Source organism: Trachinotus anak, unplaced genomic scaffold (genome assembly GCF_046630095.1).
Source record: "Trachinotus anak isolate AG129_WGS33_773 ecotype Australia unplaced genomic scaffold, CSIRO_AGI_Tana_v1 ptg000013l, whole genome shotgun sequence".
NCBI lineage: Eukaryota > Metazoa > Chordata > Actinopteri > Carangiformes > Carangidae > Trachinotus > Trachinotus anak.
In genome coordinates this window covers 14,530,093-14,543,726 of record NW_027273864.1, presented here as the reverse complement: position 1 = coordinate 14,543,726, position 13,634 = coordinate 14,530,093, and the positions used below count along the sequence as shown (strand labels likewise).

The 13,634-nt window shown below is 38.5% G+C and overlaps 1 protein-coding gene across 1 annotated transcript; it reads right to left on the bottom strand.

Moving 5' to 3' along the window:
• Positions 1-638: 638 nt before the first annotated feature.
• Positions 639-13,354, bottom strand: b4galnt1b (beta-1,4-N-acetyl-galactosaminyl transferase 1b). Its single transcript, XM_071494436.1, has 12 exons — positions 12,864-13,354; positions 10,093-10,165; positions 9,211-9,433; positions 8,935-9,111; positions 6,635-6,741; positions 6,235-6,272; positions 5,974-6,154; positions 4,385-4,477; positions 4,035-4,222; positions 3,792-3,932; positions 3,479-3,716; positions 639-2,724 (listed from the first exon to the last, which is right to left on the bottom strand). Exons 3-12 carry the CDS (start codon positions 9,423-9,425, stop codon positions 2,507-2,509), a joined length of 1,596 nt encoding a protein of 531 aa, XP_071350537.1. The 5' UTR covers positions 9,426-9,433; positions 10,093-10,165; positions 12,864-13,354; the 3' UTR covers positions 639-2,506.
• Positions 13,355-13,634: the final 280 nt, after the last annotated feature.

Here is a 13,634-nt window from a genome sequence, read left to right as displayed (position 1 = left end):
AAATGATCCCAAAAACACTGACGACGTCTTGCATCAGTGTCTGGTCACAAAATAAACAATAAAATTCAGCTTTGCTTTTTTTTTTTTTTTTTTACTATTTCATCTTGCAGTTTGAGACTTGTCTGCTTTAACTTGCTTCGTCTTCCTCATCATCATCAAAAACTTTTACTGTTGGAATGAATTCAGCGATTATTTGGCATTAGTCAAACAACTGACTAATATAGTATTGTATGGCTGTATTGATGTGAATCAATACGAAAGATCAAATGAACCCAAGACCCAAGATATGTAGATGCCAACTACTGAATTTGACTTGTTAAAACAAATACAAAATTATATTTACATCAAATTAAATGTGTAATATAAACTTAATACTTTGGGTGGTCACAGTCTAACATTTACAGGAGCAATGATAAAAACTGCTGACTGGAATAAAGAAACAGTCAAAAACAGTGATTAACTACACTATAACTACAAACTGTGCTTAACAACGTTTTTTGTTTTATAATAGAAGTGTCACATTTTCTGGAGATGGACAGGGACGCCTCGAAGTACACTTGCCTCTAATGTAGACTGAACTCTTTGTTTTCACCTCATCATCCCTGAAACTTAGCAAAAATGTTTTGGAAATCCAAGAGTTTTTTTTCACCTACATTTTAATATGTCAACAATTTAAATACATAAATAAAAATACTCATTATGCTGTGATCAGAAGACTCACATCAGTAGTTTTTGGGTGAAGCAGGCAAGTCAAATTTATAACACAAATGTCACTAATAAAAAAAAAAGAAAAAAGTTTTAAGCTCAGCTATAGATCTGTCGACGGTTACAAATCCTAACATGAGACAAATCTTTTAACACACAACTACACAAAAGCCTTTTGTATAATAGTTTCACTAATGAAGTTAGTTTCTTGCTCCTGTCCATGGAGATAGTGTTGCATTTTGGCAAAGAAAAAAAAATCCATAACAGACAAAAACATTACACAAGATAGTTTTAAAATATTCCTCTCGAGATTTAAAAAAAAATCATTTTATAAATCTCTGGCACCTCTTTGCTAATAACAAACGACTGTTAAAAACTTATTTGACTTATTGGAAACAATAGCATGATACAAGGGCACCATCTAAAGGCCATGGTATAAAAAAACAGCATCACTTCAGGCATGAGTGTATCACAGTCTTTGACAGACACCAACTCTCCAAAGAGGAGTTGTCAGTATAAAAACAGGATTTTTAAGCCTTGGTGCATCCCAGTCTCACCTCGTTCCATTGACGTTGTCTCACTAGGTGTCACTCCTCACAGTTTTTCTCTCATGCTCTAACAATACTGTGTTTCAAGATGTGAAATAATCATCAAACTTTCATTAATACTTGTCCCCCCCCCCTTACCCCCCTCTTTCCTTGTTTTATAATGACAGAAAACAAACATGCACTTTGGTTCATCCATTCTTTTAGGCAGCGTGTTAAGATGCAATCCCTTTCATTGTTGTTCATCAGCGTGCACTGGACGGAAACGCTCCTCTTCTTTAGATGCTCCTTGAAGAAACTGGAGAGTGACAAACAGCAGAAGACAAAAACAAGGCTGCTCCCCGATCAGGTAACACCAGGTCTGACTCCAGATGGATGGGACCAAAGGTTTCTCCTCCGGATGTGGTGACTCACTCGCAAATGACACTGGGGATTTTGGGTAAAGGGGTAGCAAAACAATAACACAAACAAGATACAATGATCCCAAAGCAGCCACACCTTTGGCACGACCAACCAGTCACAGAGCGTAGGTACCACGTGAAAAGTTTTGAATGCGTTCTTCATGTGGCATTGGTAAGGTGATACCTATACTCTGTGTGTACAGGATTGTCACTTTCTGAGACGTGTCCCTTTGTCCTCGCTAACGTTCACAGACTCACTGAGTCACTATTGCTTCTTCAAGCTCAGTGGGGTTTTTTTGGGATAGTGCAAATTGAAGGAGGACACGTACCTCTACTCACATTAGAATAAGATGACAATGAGGTGACTCAGACTGTCTAGATGCTACCTGTTGGGTTTTCCCAAAGCTTGTCTCTGTGTTAGAACAACATGAGGATGTATAGTCAGATAAGATTTGACAAACACAAAGCAGAATACCTTTATAACCTTGAATTAATCAAGATTAAGCTGTGGTTTAACTGTGTAAACAAGACAATAAGCTTGTTACGACAGCTGATTTTATAGTGTTTCCACTCTAGAAGAGCGCCTGAACATTAACAACAGCTGTCTAGATATTTACAGTGTAAACGGACTTGTTAGTCCACCGCAGAGCTGGGCACTGACAGAATTATCACTGTAACACTGCTCTCATGGCACATCTTCTCTGCGGTGAAGCCTGAAAACCGTTTCAAGGTTTTCAAGAAAAGGCAAACAAAGGTCTTTGTCTGAAATCTTATCTGACGGGACGCAGTGGAGGAGAACTTCTTTGGCAACCGAGGAAGAGCAGAGGAACCTTAGGATAAAGAGGAGAGGAGAAACTAATTATGAGTCAAACACTGAAATCTGTTCTTGAAGAACAGGAGGCCATTTTTCGTATGCGTGGCGTCAGAAGAGGCTGACGGGTAACGAAACTTGGCATAAGTCTTGTCGCTCTCCGATTGGCTGATCCAGGGAAGTCTGATTTTGGTCGCATGATTGACAATGACATCATCACAAGAACCCACGTGGAGAGATCCCAGGCCATCAATGAAAAACTCTGAAAAACAAACACAATAATTCAAAACTTCAACTCATTTTTATTTAAAGATTTGTCATATATAGAAAAAAATTAAATAAGATAAACATTGTGTACAACACATAAAGAATATTTCAATTGGATGTGATTGTGCAGCCATAAAAACATGGACTTATGGGTTTGATATTTCAGTCATTGTTCAATGAAAAGAGATAAATAAGAGGAATTTAAAGACCTTAAAACTAAGGCAGAAAAAGAGGGAACTGGATATTAAATTGAAAATGAATTCATTCTAATGCGTGCATGCATAGTTTAATTATAGCAGTGCAGTGACTCTGGCACAGCATAATTAACTCAGCAAAAATTATCTTGATATATGATACTATCTCAGTAAATGAAGATTACTAAATTAAGATACAAATCTTTAGAAAGTAAAAACTATAACACTTCTATAACACTTCACTGGAAAGTGTGGATTGATGATTATGCAGTTGTGTTTTGTCTGTTGTCTTACTGCTAAGTGTAATGGTTTTCATCAGCACCTTTCTCAGATACTAAGTTTACAGTGCATCTGGAGAGTATTCACAGCGCTTCACTTTTTCCACATTTTGTTATGTTACAGTCTTATTCCAAAATGGATTAAATTCATGTTTTACCTCAAAATTCAGGACACTGTAGCAGCATGTAGCATCATGTAGTATCATAAATCCTCCTTTTTTTTTTTATATATAGTGATATGAAAATAATTCTGCCTGAGGTGTTTCAGTGTACTCACCCAGATGAGCTACCCTGGCGAGGCGCGGGTCAAAACCGACCTGCTGGACTTTGTCAGTGCGAGCCAGAAAGAAGTTAATGACCCCGTCAGTGACGACACAGTTAGGGAAGCCTTGGATGACGTGATGAAATCCTCTCCTCATGTGTAAACAGTCGCCATCCTCCTCCCCTGGCTCAATGGAGATGGTCTGTCTGTAGGTGGAGGTATACCCTGTGGCCTCCCGCACTGCACCACCCACCTGGACATACAAACACACACACTGCCATCACTGACATCTCTGCAAAACCACCAGACTGATTTGTCCGTCCCTCACCAGATCCAGAGTGGTTCTCTCTAAAACATCCACAAGCTTCTCCAGCTTTGTGTTGGCTGTGAAGATGAAGTCGTCATCCACCCACAGCACATACTTTGTGGTGACCTGGGAAATGGCCAGGTTTCGTCCGGCAAACCAGCCCTACAACACATGACACTGAGCTTAAGCTCCAGAGAGCATCAACAGCCACAGAAGAGATGTGAAATTAAAAGACATCAGTATGTGCCTCTTGCACTTCTGTACCTTTCCAAAAGGCATAATGTAGTGTTCGATGTGGGGCCCAGAGATGGTTTTCGGATTTTCACTGTCATCAGCGATGACTATGGTGACAGTAGGATAGTATCTTCTAATGCTGTCGATAAGATCTTGAAGCTTATCATAACGAAGGAAAGTCTTTGTGGCTATGGTAACGAGGGCACTGACATTGTAGTCTGCAGAGAAGGAAAATCAAACAGCAGATGGAGGAGACTTCATTTTTTTTAGCAAATGATAAAATATAAATATCTCAAGCAGGCAAATTGTGCCAGTTTTGATGAAATAACATGATGTTTGACCTTTATGGACACTAACAATACGCTGGTGTTGTGTTTTACCTCCTTTGGATCCAGTGTTGTACAGTTTGGGTGTTACACCATGACGGATCTTGATGCTGAAGACAGCCTGATGCCCCTCTGTCTCAAACTGCACTAAAAGGCACGACAAAAATTACTTTTAATCAATTTGATTAGTGTTACAGAATCTAACTAAGGGTGATTCACTCCTGTCTGGTTCCACAGTTGTTAATATGCTGTTTGGAGTGGGAAATACTGTATGTATTTATGTACTAGCCACAAAAGATTTACATTGAAATGAACAATTGCCATATGCAGCTAAGAGGCTGGTAAATAATTCAGAGAAGTAGATTTGGCCCTTGGTCATTGCCTGTCAACAGGCTTTGTTAATTCTCCATTGAAGCAAAACAAACAGCCTGTATTATTAGACAGCCTCCTATTTGGATTCCCATCTCTATAAAAGGAAATAGCATCTAAACCTGTATTATTATTTCTATGCAGTTACCAACGGCAGGTGTGAGGTCTTTAAAAGGAAAAGACCAAAAACAATAAAATATCTGTTTTTCCCTTAAGAAAATGAGGAGAAGTGAAATCTTTTAAAGACTTGTTTGACATTTTGGAAAATGTACTTATTTGCTATTTTGTTGAGAGTTACATGAGAAAATTGATATCAATGTCATGTCTGTAGAGTAAATATGAAGCTACAGCCAGGACATAGTTAGTTTAAACTTTGGATCTTGTTTGGCTAATCTGCAGTGTAAAAACTACAATTCACAGTTTTTGTGGGGTTATGTTTCGGACTGTTTCTTAACCAGGGGCCACATTACAGAAACATCCTATCTTAAGTCTTAAGATAGGAAGAGGCTAATGTTAGTATTAAAGAAGCAAATCTTAACTATCTTTAGAAATACTATTTTATCAGATCCAGGCAGGAAATCCTACAACATGGGTGATCAACTTTTATAGCTGCTACTTTGCAACCAATGCTACTTTTCTCATCTTATCTCACTGAGGTATTTTTTAATTATTCGATTTCTCATTGAAATATACAACAACAATGAACAGAACAATGGCGGACACTTAACTTCAAGACAGATGAGTTAGACGTGTTGGTAACATCTGTAGAAAAGTGCAGCACATCTGTCATAAGTCTCTGTATGAATAAATTCTGCTTGTTGACATTTGGTTTTGTTGGGTGTGTAAAAGCAATGAAATAGCAGCCATAAGGATCAAACAAAGTGGTGGAAAAGTTAAAGTTAGGATAGATTAATGATCATCCTAAAGTTAGGAGAGTTTATTTAATATTTAGATTTAGATTATATTTGCTAAGATAAGGTAACAGGCTGGTGGCTGTAACTTCATATTTACACTACAGACATGATGGTGGTGTCAATCTTCATGTTTAAATCTCAGCAAGAAAGCAAATGTTGTATTCTCATAATGGGAAACTATTGCTTTAAATCTAATCACAGATTATACTTGATTGACTGATTGACTGTGTACATGAAAAAACACTAAAAGTAGATAGGGTCTTAAACTAACCTGAAAATGTTCTCTCATTATTTCAAAAAATAAGAACAAGGACAGACCAGCTAAACCAAAAAAAAGATGAGTTCTGTTTGAAGCCTCACCTGTGTCAGCCGTGCTGGGATGAAACAGTGTGTTTGTGTAGGTGACAAACTGCAGCTGTCGGTTCAGGTTTGGCAGGAGGCTGCTTGACAGGGTCATGTGCATCTCGCCGTCACCTTTGATTTTCACCCCGTCTACTTCTGCTGCCACATTCAGCGTTCCCAGCGTGGCAGTGATGTTTATCTGCAACAAGATGGAGAGAAAATAGATGAATCAAAAGGCCAGAATATATCATAAACATGTACACATACTGAAATACTTACTGAGTAATGGTCCCTGGGAGGGTTGTGTAAGGCCAAGCCTGAAAGCATATTGTAACAATACACAGACTTAGTTGCTGAGTGCAATAATCTACTTCCTGTGTATGTGTTCTCTAAGGAATGAGCATACTTTCAACTTTTCCCTCAGACCACGTGCGGTTTTTACATTACACACACATATAAAAGTCTTCAGTTCATTGCAGAGAAGTGTGTAGTTACTTTTCTGAGTGACACTTGGTATGGTTTATGATGATTCAATGCCCTTTTCCTCGTAACTGGATTTCAGCCGGTTTGGAGGCACATAAATGAATGTGTGAATAACTCTTATCAACTGCTGGACGGTGGTCTAATTTGCCACGAGTCTTTTATAAATGTCTCACCCACTCCCTATCTGAAGTCTTACCTGGAATGATGATTGTTTTCAGGGGCCGTACCTCAACCCCCTGTGTTGGATACTGTAAGGGATTGTTAGCCTCTGCAACAATGAGAACATCTGCAGGTGTCTGTGACCTGAGGGGAAACGTTCACATCAGGAAGATACATACTGTAGCAACATACATCCACATGCATAGACAGGAACAGAATAAATGGACAAATGCACTTAAACTTCAGAAAGAATGCAATTCCCACTTTGATAACATAAACTGATTGACGCGATCCAAAAGACGAGGTTAAGAATTTAATGGAGGCCAATAATAATAGACCTTGTCATCTTAGATAATTTATTGTAGGGAAGACGGAACGTGAGCAATAAGGTTTTTCAGCCAAAGACAGAAAATGAATCCTGAGTGATACCAAACGAAGAGGGGAAACGGTACAGTATTTTAAACAGGTGATATGGGGGCATGAATGGCTTTTCAACATGTCAGAGAGACACAGTAAGGCCTTGATCTTAGAAATGATCCAGAGATGACTGAAGATAGATCTGGCATCTGATAAATTAAACTTGAACTTGAAACCATGGATTACTGACTCTATCCGTGCTCTCAGGCTTTCCTGTAGGCATGCTGAGAGAAGATGGAAACAGGATATCCTGAGATCCTACTGGACTGTTTCAGTGCCATGAATTCCTCCATTTCTTCGTGGATGAAATCTCTGCTCCGGCCTATATCATGTCCCACTGTCCCTGACCCCTCTGCTCCTCCTATGTCCCCAGCTGTCTTTGCCCAGTTTGAGCCCATATCATTATCTTTCCTGTCTGATGTAGTTCATGAGCTTTGACCCACAACCTGCCTCTCAGATATCATTCCATCCTGCCTTCTTAAAGAGGTGTGTGAACCTGTTGGATCTTTTATTCTTACCTTGATTCATACTTGTTTTAGCTCAGGGTGTTTTCCAGCTTCTTTTAAACATGCAATAGTGCAGCCACTAATTAAAAAGCCTAATCTGCACCCTTCTGTTCTCTCTAATTTTAGGCCCATCTCCAAACTGGTGTCATGTTTATTCAATTGCATTCATTTCTAGAGTAAAACAATATCTATGAGAAGTTTCAGTCTGGTTTTAGAAACCACAGTACTGAAATTTCTCTTTTAAAAGCTCTCAGATCTAACTTCCCTTAAAAACTAAATTGTTGTCTCAATGACATTAAGACCTGGATGTACCTCAACTTCCTGAACCAAAATGAAAACACATTTTTTGTTTATTTATTTTGTTTATTTTGTTTGATCCTCCTAAATGCCCGATAAATCTTGACGGTGTTTTGGGCCCCCTTGGTTCATTAAATCGTAATTATATCAAAAGCCTTGGTGATTTTGAGAGTGATTTTAAATTCAATAGACAAACTGTAGTTAAGTGTGCCTTCTTCCATTTAAGGCTTATTGCCAAAATAAAGTCTTATTTATCACACAAAGATCAGGAAAGGGTTATCCATGCTTTTATTACCTCTAAACTGGATTATTGTAACTCCCTCTACCTGGGCCTAGACCAGTGTTCTCTACAACGCCTTAAGCGATAGGAAAATGCCGCCGCCCGCCTAGTAACTGTAATAAAAAGGCACGCTCACGTCACACCAGTACTGGCCTCCCTGCACTGGCTTCCTGTCCACTTCAGGATCAATTTTAAGGTTTTATTAGCAGTTTTTAAGATATTAAATGGTCTGGCACCACAGTACCAACGTGGAACTCCTCCAAATTCATACACCAGCCAGAACACTTAGGTCGTCAAACCAGCAGCTTCTTGAGGTCCCCAAGTCCAGGCTCAAAATGAAAGGCAACCGAGCCTTTGCGATGGCTGCCCCAAAACTATGGAATAGCCTGGCCTCAAATATTAGGTCTGCTCCCGCCCTCCATATTTCTAAGTCATCACTAAAGACCTATGTCTTTTCTTTGGCCTTCAGTTAGCCATTAAACCCAAAGAAATGTATTAGTATTGATTGGTGCATTTTGTATTGTATTTTATTGCATCATCATTGTATTTTAAACCGTATTTTACGTTATATTTTAAACTGTGTGCTACACTGTATTTTGTATATTGTATTTCATACTTTGCTTTCTATTCTAATGCTTGTACTGTACAGCAGTTGGTCAGCCCTGTTTGTTTTAAATCTGCTATATAAATAAAATTGACCTTGACCTTTGAATGTACATAAAGCTAAATTTAGATAATATTTAAGGAGTGCTTTTCTGGTAGCTTTTTGCTCTGTGCTTCATTATTATGCTTACCTGGTTACAATGTCTGACATCTCTGTTCTATGGTGCTGCTTACCTCTTCTGGAAACTCTTATACTCTTTGGCCCTTCTCCTCTTCATTTCCTCCAGCTCCGAGGCCTCAAAGGCAGTGTGCAGCGGGTGAGCCGACACCCGTGGGAATAAGAGTTGGGTGAAGGGCAGGTTTACTCCTCCACTCTCACCCTCACATACGCACCCATTACGTGCCAACAAACTGCGTCAGAGACACATGTATGTGAGGATCGATTTTAGCTCAGGTCTGTTGAATAGAATCAATTACCTGTTAAAAAAATGCTCTGTTGTTAACACTTACCTTGCAACATTATCCCTCACATGAAAGGGGATGTTGCCTAATTGGTGGTCTGGTTCTGGGAGCCTCTCCTCCAGATGTCTCTCTACTATTGGCCCTGGTCTCTGCCACACATCCACTGTGGTGTAGGCCCGAGTGGGCCATGAATGGAGAAGGGCCAATACCAGCACCACAGACACCAGAATGGCAAGCAACACTGTCTTCCTCAGGGAGCGCATCCTAAAACCTGACACAGACAAGGACAATAAGTCTCTCATAATACCATGCTCACATGCTCATATGTATGTTAAGAGTTCCTGGTTGCAGTAAGTATCCCCCCTGTCCATACTGGCCACGAAGAACACCTGTAAAATAAGAGTTCAGGGACAAAATCCATTGTCTTTGTTCAGTGTTGTTCAGCCAAATCAAGCGGATATTTTCCAAATTACAGTCGTTTAATTATGAAATTCTCTGTGTTACTATTCTTCCACTGGAGCTTGGCACATAAACACTGTCCAGGGAAACAGAAAGAAGGAATTTTGCAGCAAAATGCCTGAAACTTTAAGACTTCCATTTGATTTGACTTATTGACTGTTGAAGTCCCGCATCATACATACAGTATTATTTAAGACCGACTTGTAAAAATCTATCCTGTTAATCAACAGTATGGCTCCAAAACTTTCTTTCTCCTTCTTTCTGTCTTTCTTTCTTTCTTTCTTTCTTTAATTATTTATCTATTTATTTTTCTTTCTTTCTACCAAAAGATGTTAAAGAAATAAAGAAAAGGGATGTCTTTATTATCACTTGTCAACTGATACTGTTTGTTTCGCTGCGACTTTAGCTTTTTTTTCTTCTGAATTTCCAGAACTGCCAACATGTTTAAAAAACATTTAAGAGAAAATATACCCAGCTGCCTCTATCCAGTCAGTGAGAGGGCATTGTCTGTAGGCAGCTTCATCTGAGTGAGCACCTTCTCCATCTGGAAACAATAAGAAATGAGGAAATTGAGTTCTAAAATACATTTTAGAATAAAAATCATTATAAAATCACAGACTAGTACCCAATTGTAAACTCTATACAACATTATTCAAAACAACTCCATCATCTCATAAAAACACTGTAGAGCATCCATATGGTACTTCATCAGCTGCTTGCTTGATCTTACAGCCCCCAGGGGAAACCCTATATAGTGTGGGGGTTACTAATTCAGTGTTATTGAGGCTGGGCTGCTGACATCATCTCTTACAGGAAATGGTTTCTCAAAGTGCTCCTTTTAAAAGCAATGGAAAATGTCCAGAAGTGTTTTTACAGAACATTCTGATATCACAGTGAAGTTGACCTTTGATCAATTGGATATAAAATGTAGTCATTTCATCATTTTATTCTATTGGACATTTGTATTAAATTGTGTCATAAGTAGCATATTAATTTGTGAGTTATAGAAAAAAATGTTTTGTGAGGTCACAGTAACCTTGACCTTTGACCATCAAAATCTAATCAGTTCATCCTTGAGTCCAAGTGAACGTTTGTACCCAATTGGAAGAAATTCCTTCAGGGCATTACTGAGATATCACATTCACAAGAATAGGACAGACAGGCAGATGGACGGAAAACCTGAAAATAACAACATAATTGATATGCTTCTGTGAAACATTAAGAAGTAATAAGCTTTTTTAAAATCTATTAATCATTTCAAAATATTCATATATTTAATGTTATGTAAAATATTACACAGAGAGATTTAGAGATTTTATCGGTGTGGTAATATTTTCTAACCAGACTGGCAGGTGGTAAAACAGAAGTGTGGAGAAGTTTGCCTTCTGGGCTTTCTGCCAGAAAGCAAACTCAGTTAGGGTTAGGCACCAAAATTATTTGGTTAGGTTTAGGAAAGGATCATGGTTTGGATTAAAAAAAAATCAATGCTGATTCTGCTTTCAGGCAGAAAACCCTGAGGGCAAACTTCTCCCATGTGTGCTTAAATGTAGCTATGCTTGTTCTTCTTAGCTGAGTTGCAGTTAGCTGAGTTAGCTGATAGCATATTTAAGAGAAATTATATGTGATCCAGTTTAAAAAAAAAAAAAGCTTAACAACATCAAAATGCTGTCATTTCAATTACTATTGTGATTCTGGGATCAAATATCACTCAAGATGCCACGTCCACTTACAGGATTTTTTTCCTTATCAGCTTCCTTGTCAGCAATGGATAAGCATTGGTTTTGCCTTATTTTGTCTATTTCTTGAAAAGATATTCATTGCAAAGCTTAATTGTAATTTACCAGGTGTCCCGATTTACCCAATACTCACTCTATTTATATTTACCAAACTCATTAGTTTATGTCACTTCCGAGTGACATTTGGACATTTGGTCCTTTAATCTTCTGTATGAGATAAAATAAGATTTCTCTCAAAAAATAAATCATAAGAATATACTTTTAAATTATCTATAAGTAATTATGTGAGAGAGAGATTTTTCTTTTCTTTTGCTCCAGTCAGTATCCTTACTGCAGATAAACTGCAAGTCACTGTAGACTAATAATCTCTAATTATCTTGGCTCTAACAAACACAGGCAACATTAAACAAATACACAAACAAATACACAAAGCACAAAATAAAAGCAGTGTAGGCAAAACCATGTAACTGTACTGTTACGCATGGCAAAGCCCTTTAAACTTGTAGCTTACAATTTACTTTACTTTAATGTACTAGCTTTGATAACAGTTTTGTAAAATGATAACACCTTATGATCATATCCTCATGATAAACTCATGAAAAATTATAGATAGATATGTCATGAGCCACTGACTTTGGCTGTGGTGAACAATAATATATATATATATATATATATATATATATATATATATATATATATATATATATATATATATATATATATATATATATATATAATCAAAATATATTATATTATATTATATTATATTATATTATATTATATTATATTATATTATATTATATTATATTACATTATATTATAATAATGATACTAATAATAATACTGAGTGATTTCCAAGCCATAATATAATACAAACCAAAGCTCTGGAGAATACGAAGAACAGTAATCTTAAGAATGAATGCTATAAGAAGTATAATTTTTATTCATACCATTATTATTTAAAGTACATTACATTAAGTGTAATGCTGTGAACTTGCTGAATCAACGCCACCAAAAGGTCTATAGACATAGACATCGGTCCCTCCCAAAAACAGATATGCTGCCTCAATTGGATACATTGAAATGTTGGACTATTGAATTGGCCCCCTACTGTCTAATATCCTTAAACATAAGAAAATGTCAAATGAATCTAATCATCTGTGCAGCAGTCCGGGCCAGACTGCATATATAATAAGCTCCATCGGACAGGCCTATTATCCTACCTTGTCGTGAATAAGACTGCAGGAAAAAATGATAATGCACACAAATCTTGATGTATATTATATTACATCCCTTACACACTGAAACGCATCTCATCCAGAACAAAGGTCCGTTACATATGGTCATTTTACCGACAATTGTCTTGGCTCTAAAAATGTCCACGCCTTTCTTTCTTCTCTCGTTTTGTCTGGTTGCGAAATGTTCACCCATGGCTAAGAAACGCAAAAAAGCAGGCAGAGCTGTAGGCCTGTTATTACAGTCAAACCATATGAAGAGGGGGCTCACCTCAGTTCAAAGACGCACACTGTAAGCTGCTTCACCTCCCACCTGCAAGGACGTCGCCCATCTTTTATGAATTTGTTCCTCGGCGGTCTTGCAAATGGGACTAGATGTGGACAAACGCGGCAGGCAGGAGACAAATAAGGCAGCCACACATCGCAGCACTGTCGGCTGGGACGCTCCCCCTGCAGCAGCAGCGGCAGCGGCAGCGGCACCGGAGCGGCAGCGGAGCGGCAGCGGAGCGGCAGCTCAGCGAAGCGGCAGCTCAGCGAAGCGGCAGCTCTCCGGAGCCAGCACTGCACCTCAATTTCGCCTCAACATCCAGCGCGTAATCACTGCGCTCAGAAGAGCAAAACGCAAAACGCTGTTGATCTACATAAGATATGAACTACAGCACATTGTCAGAAAATCAATTTCGCTTATGTTCCGACGGCAAGACATGCACATTGTGTGCCTGTGTGTAGGTGGGCGTCCTTGTACGTATGTATTTGGTGTGTGTGTGTGTGTGTGTGTGTGTGTGTGGGGGGGGGGGGGGGGGGGGGGGACAGCATGTTTAAAGGGTTTTTTTTGGCAGTCTGCGTCTATTTCTGGCTACTGTGAGTTCACATTTGTCACATTTCTTTCTACCAGTGTGTGTTTACCAGCTGAAGAAGTTTCTACTTGTACTTGTGAAATGTGAATCTTAGAAATCTTAGAAAGCAGTTGTCCGGTGTTTCCAAACAAGGATTGATGATGGTAATTTGGCCAAATTGGCTCCTGACACGCCTTACCTCTCAG

Coding starts and splice junctions, on each gene's coding strand:
- b4galnt1b (XM_071494436.1), bottom strand. CDS start 9,425: ATGCGCTCCCTGAGGAAGACAGTGTTGCTTGCCATTCTGGTGTCTGTG. Junction 9,112..9,210: donor GTGAGGGATAATGTTGCAAG/GTAAGTGTTAAC, acceptor TCTCTGACGCAG/TTTGTTGGCACGTAATGGGT. Junction 4,223..4,384: donor CAACACTGGATCCAAAGGAG/GTAAAACACAAC, acceptor CCTTCTCTGCAG/ACTACAATGTCAGTGCCCTC.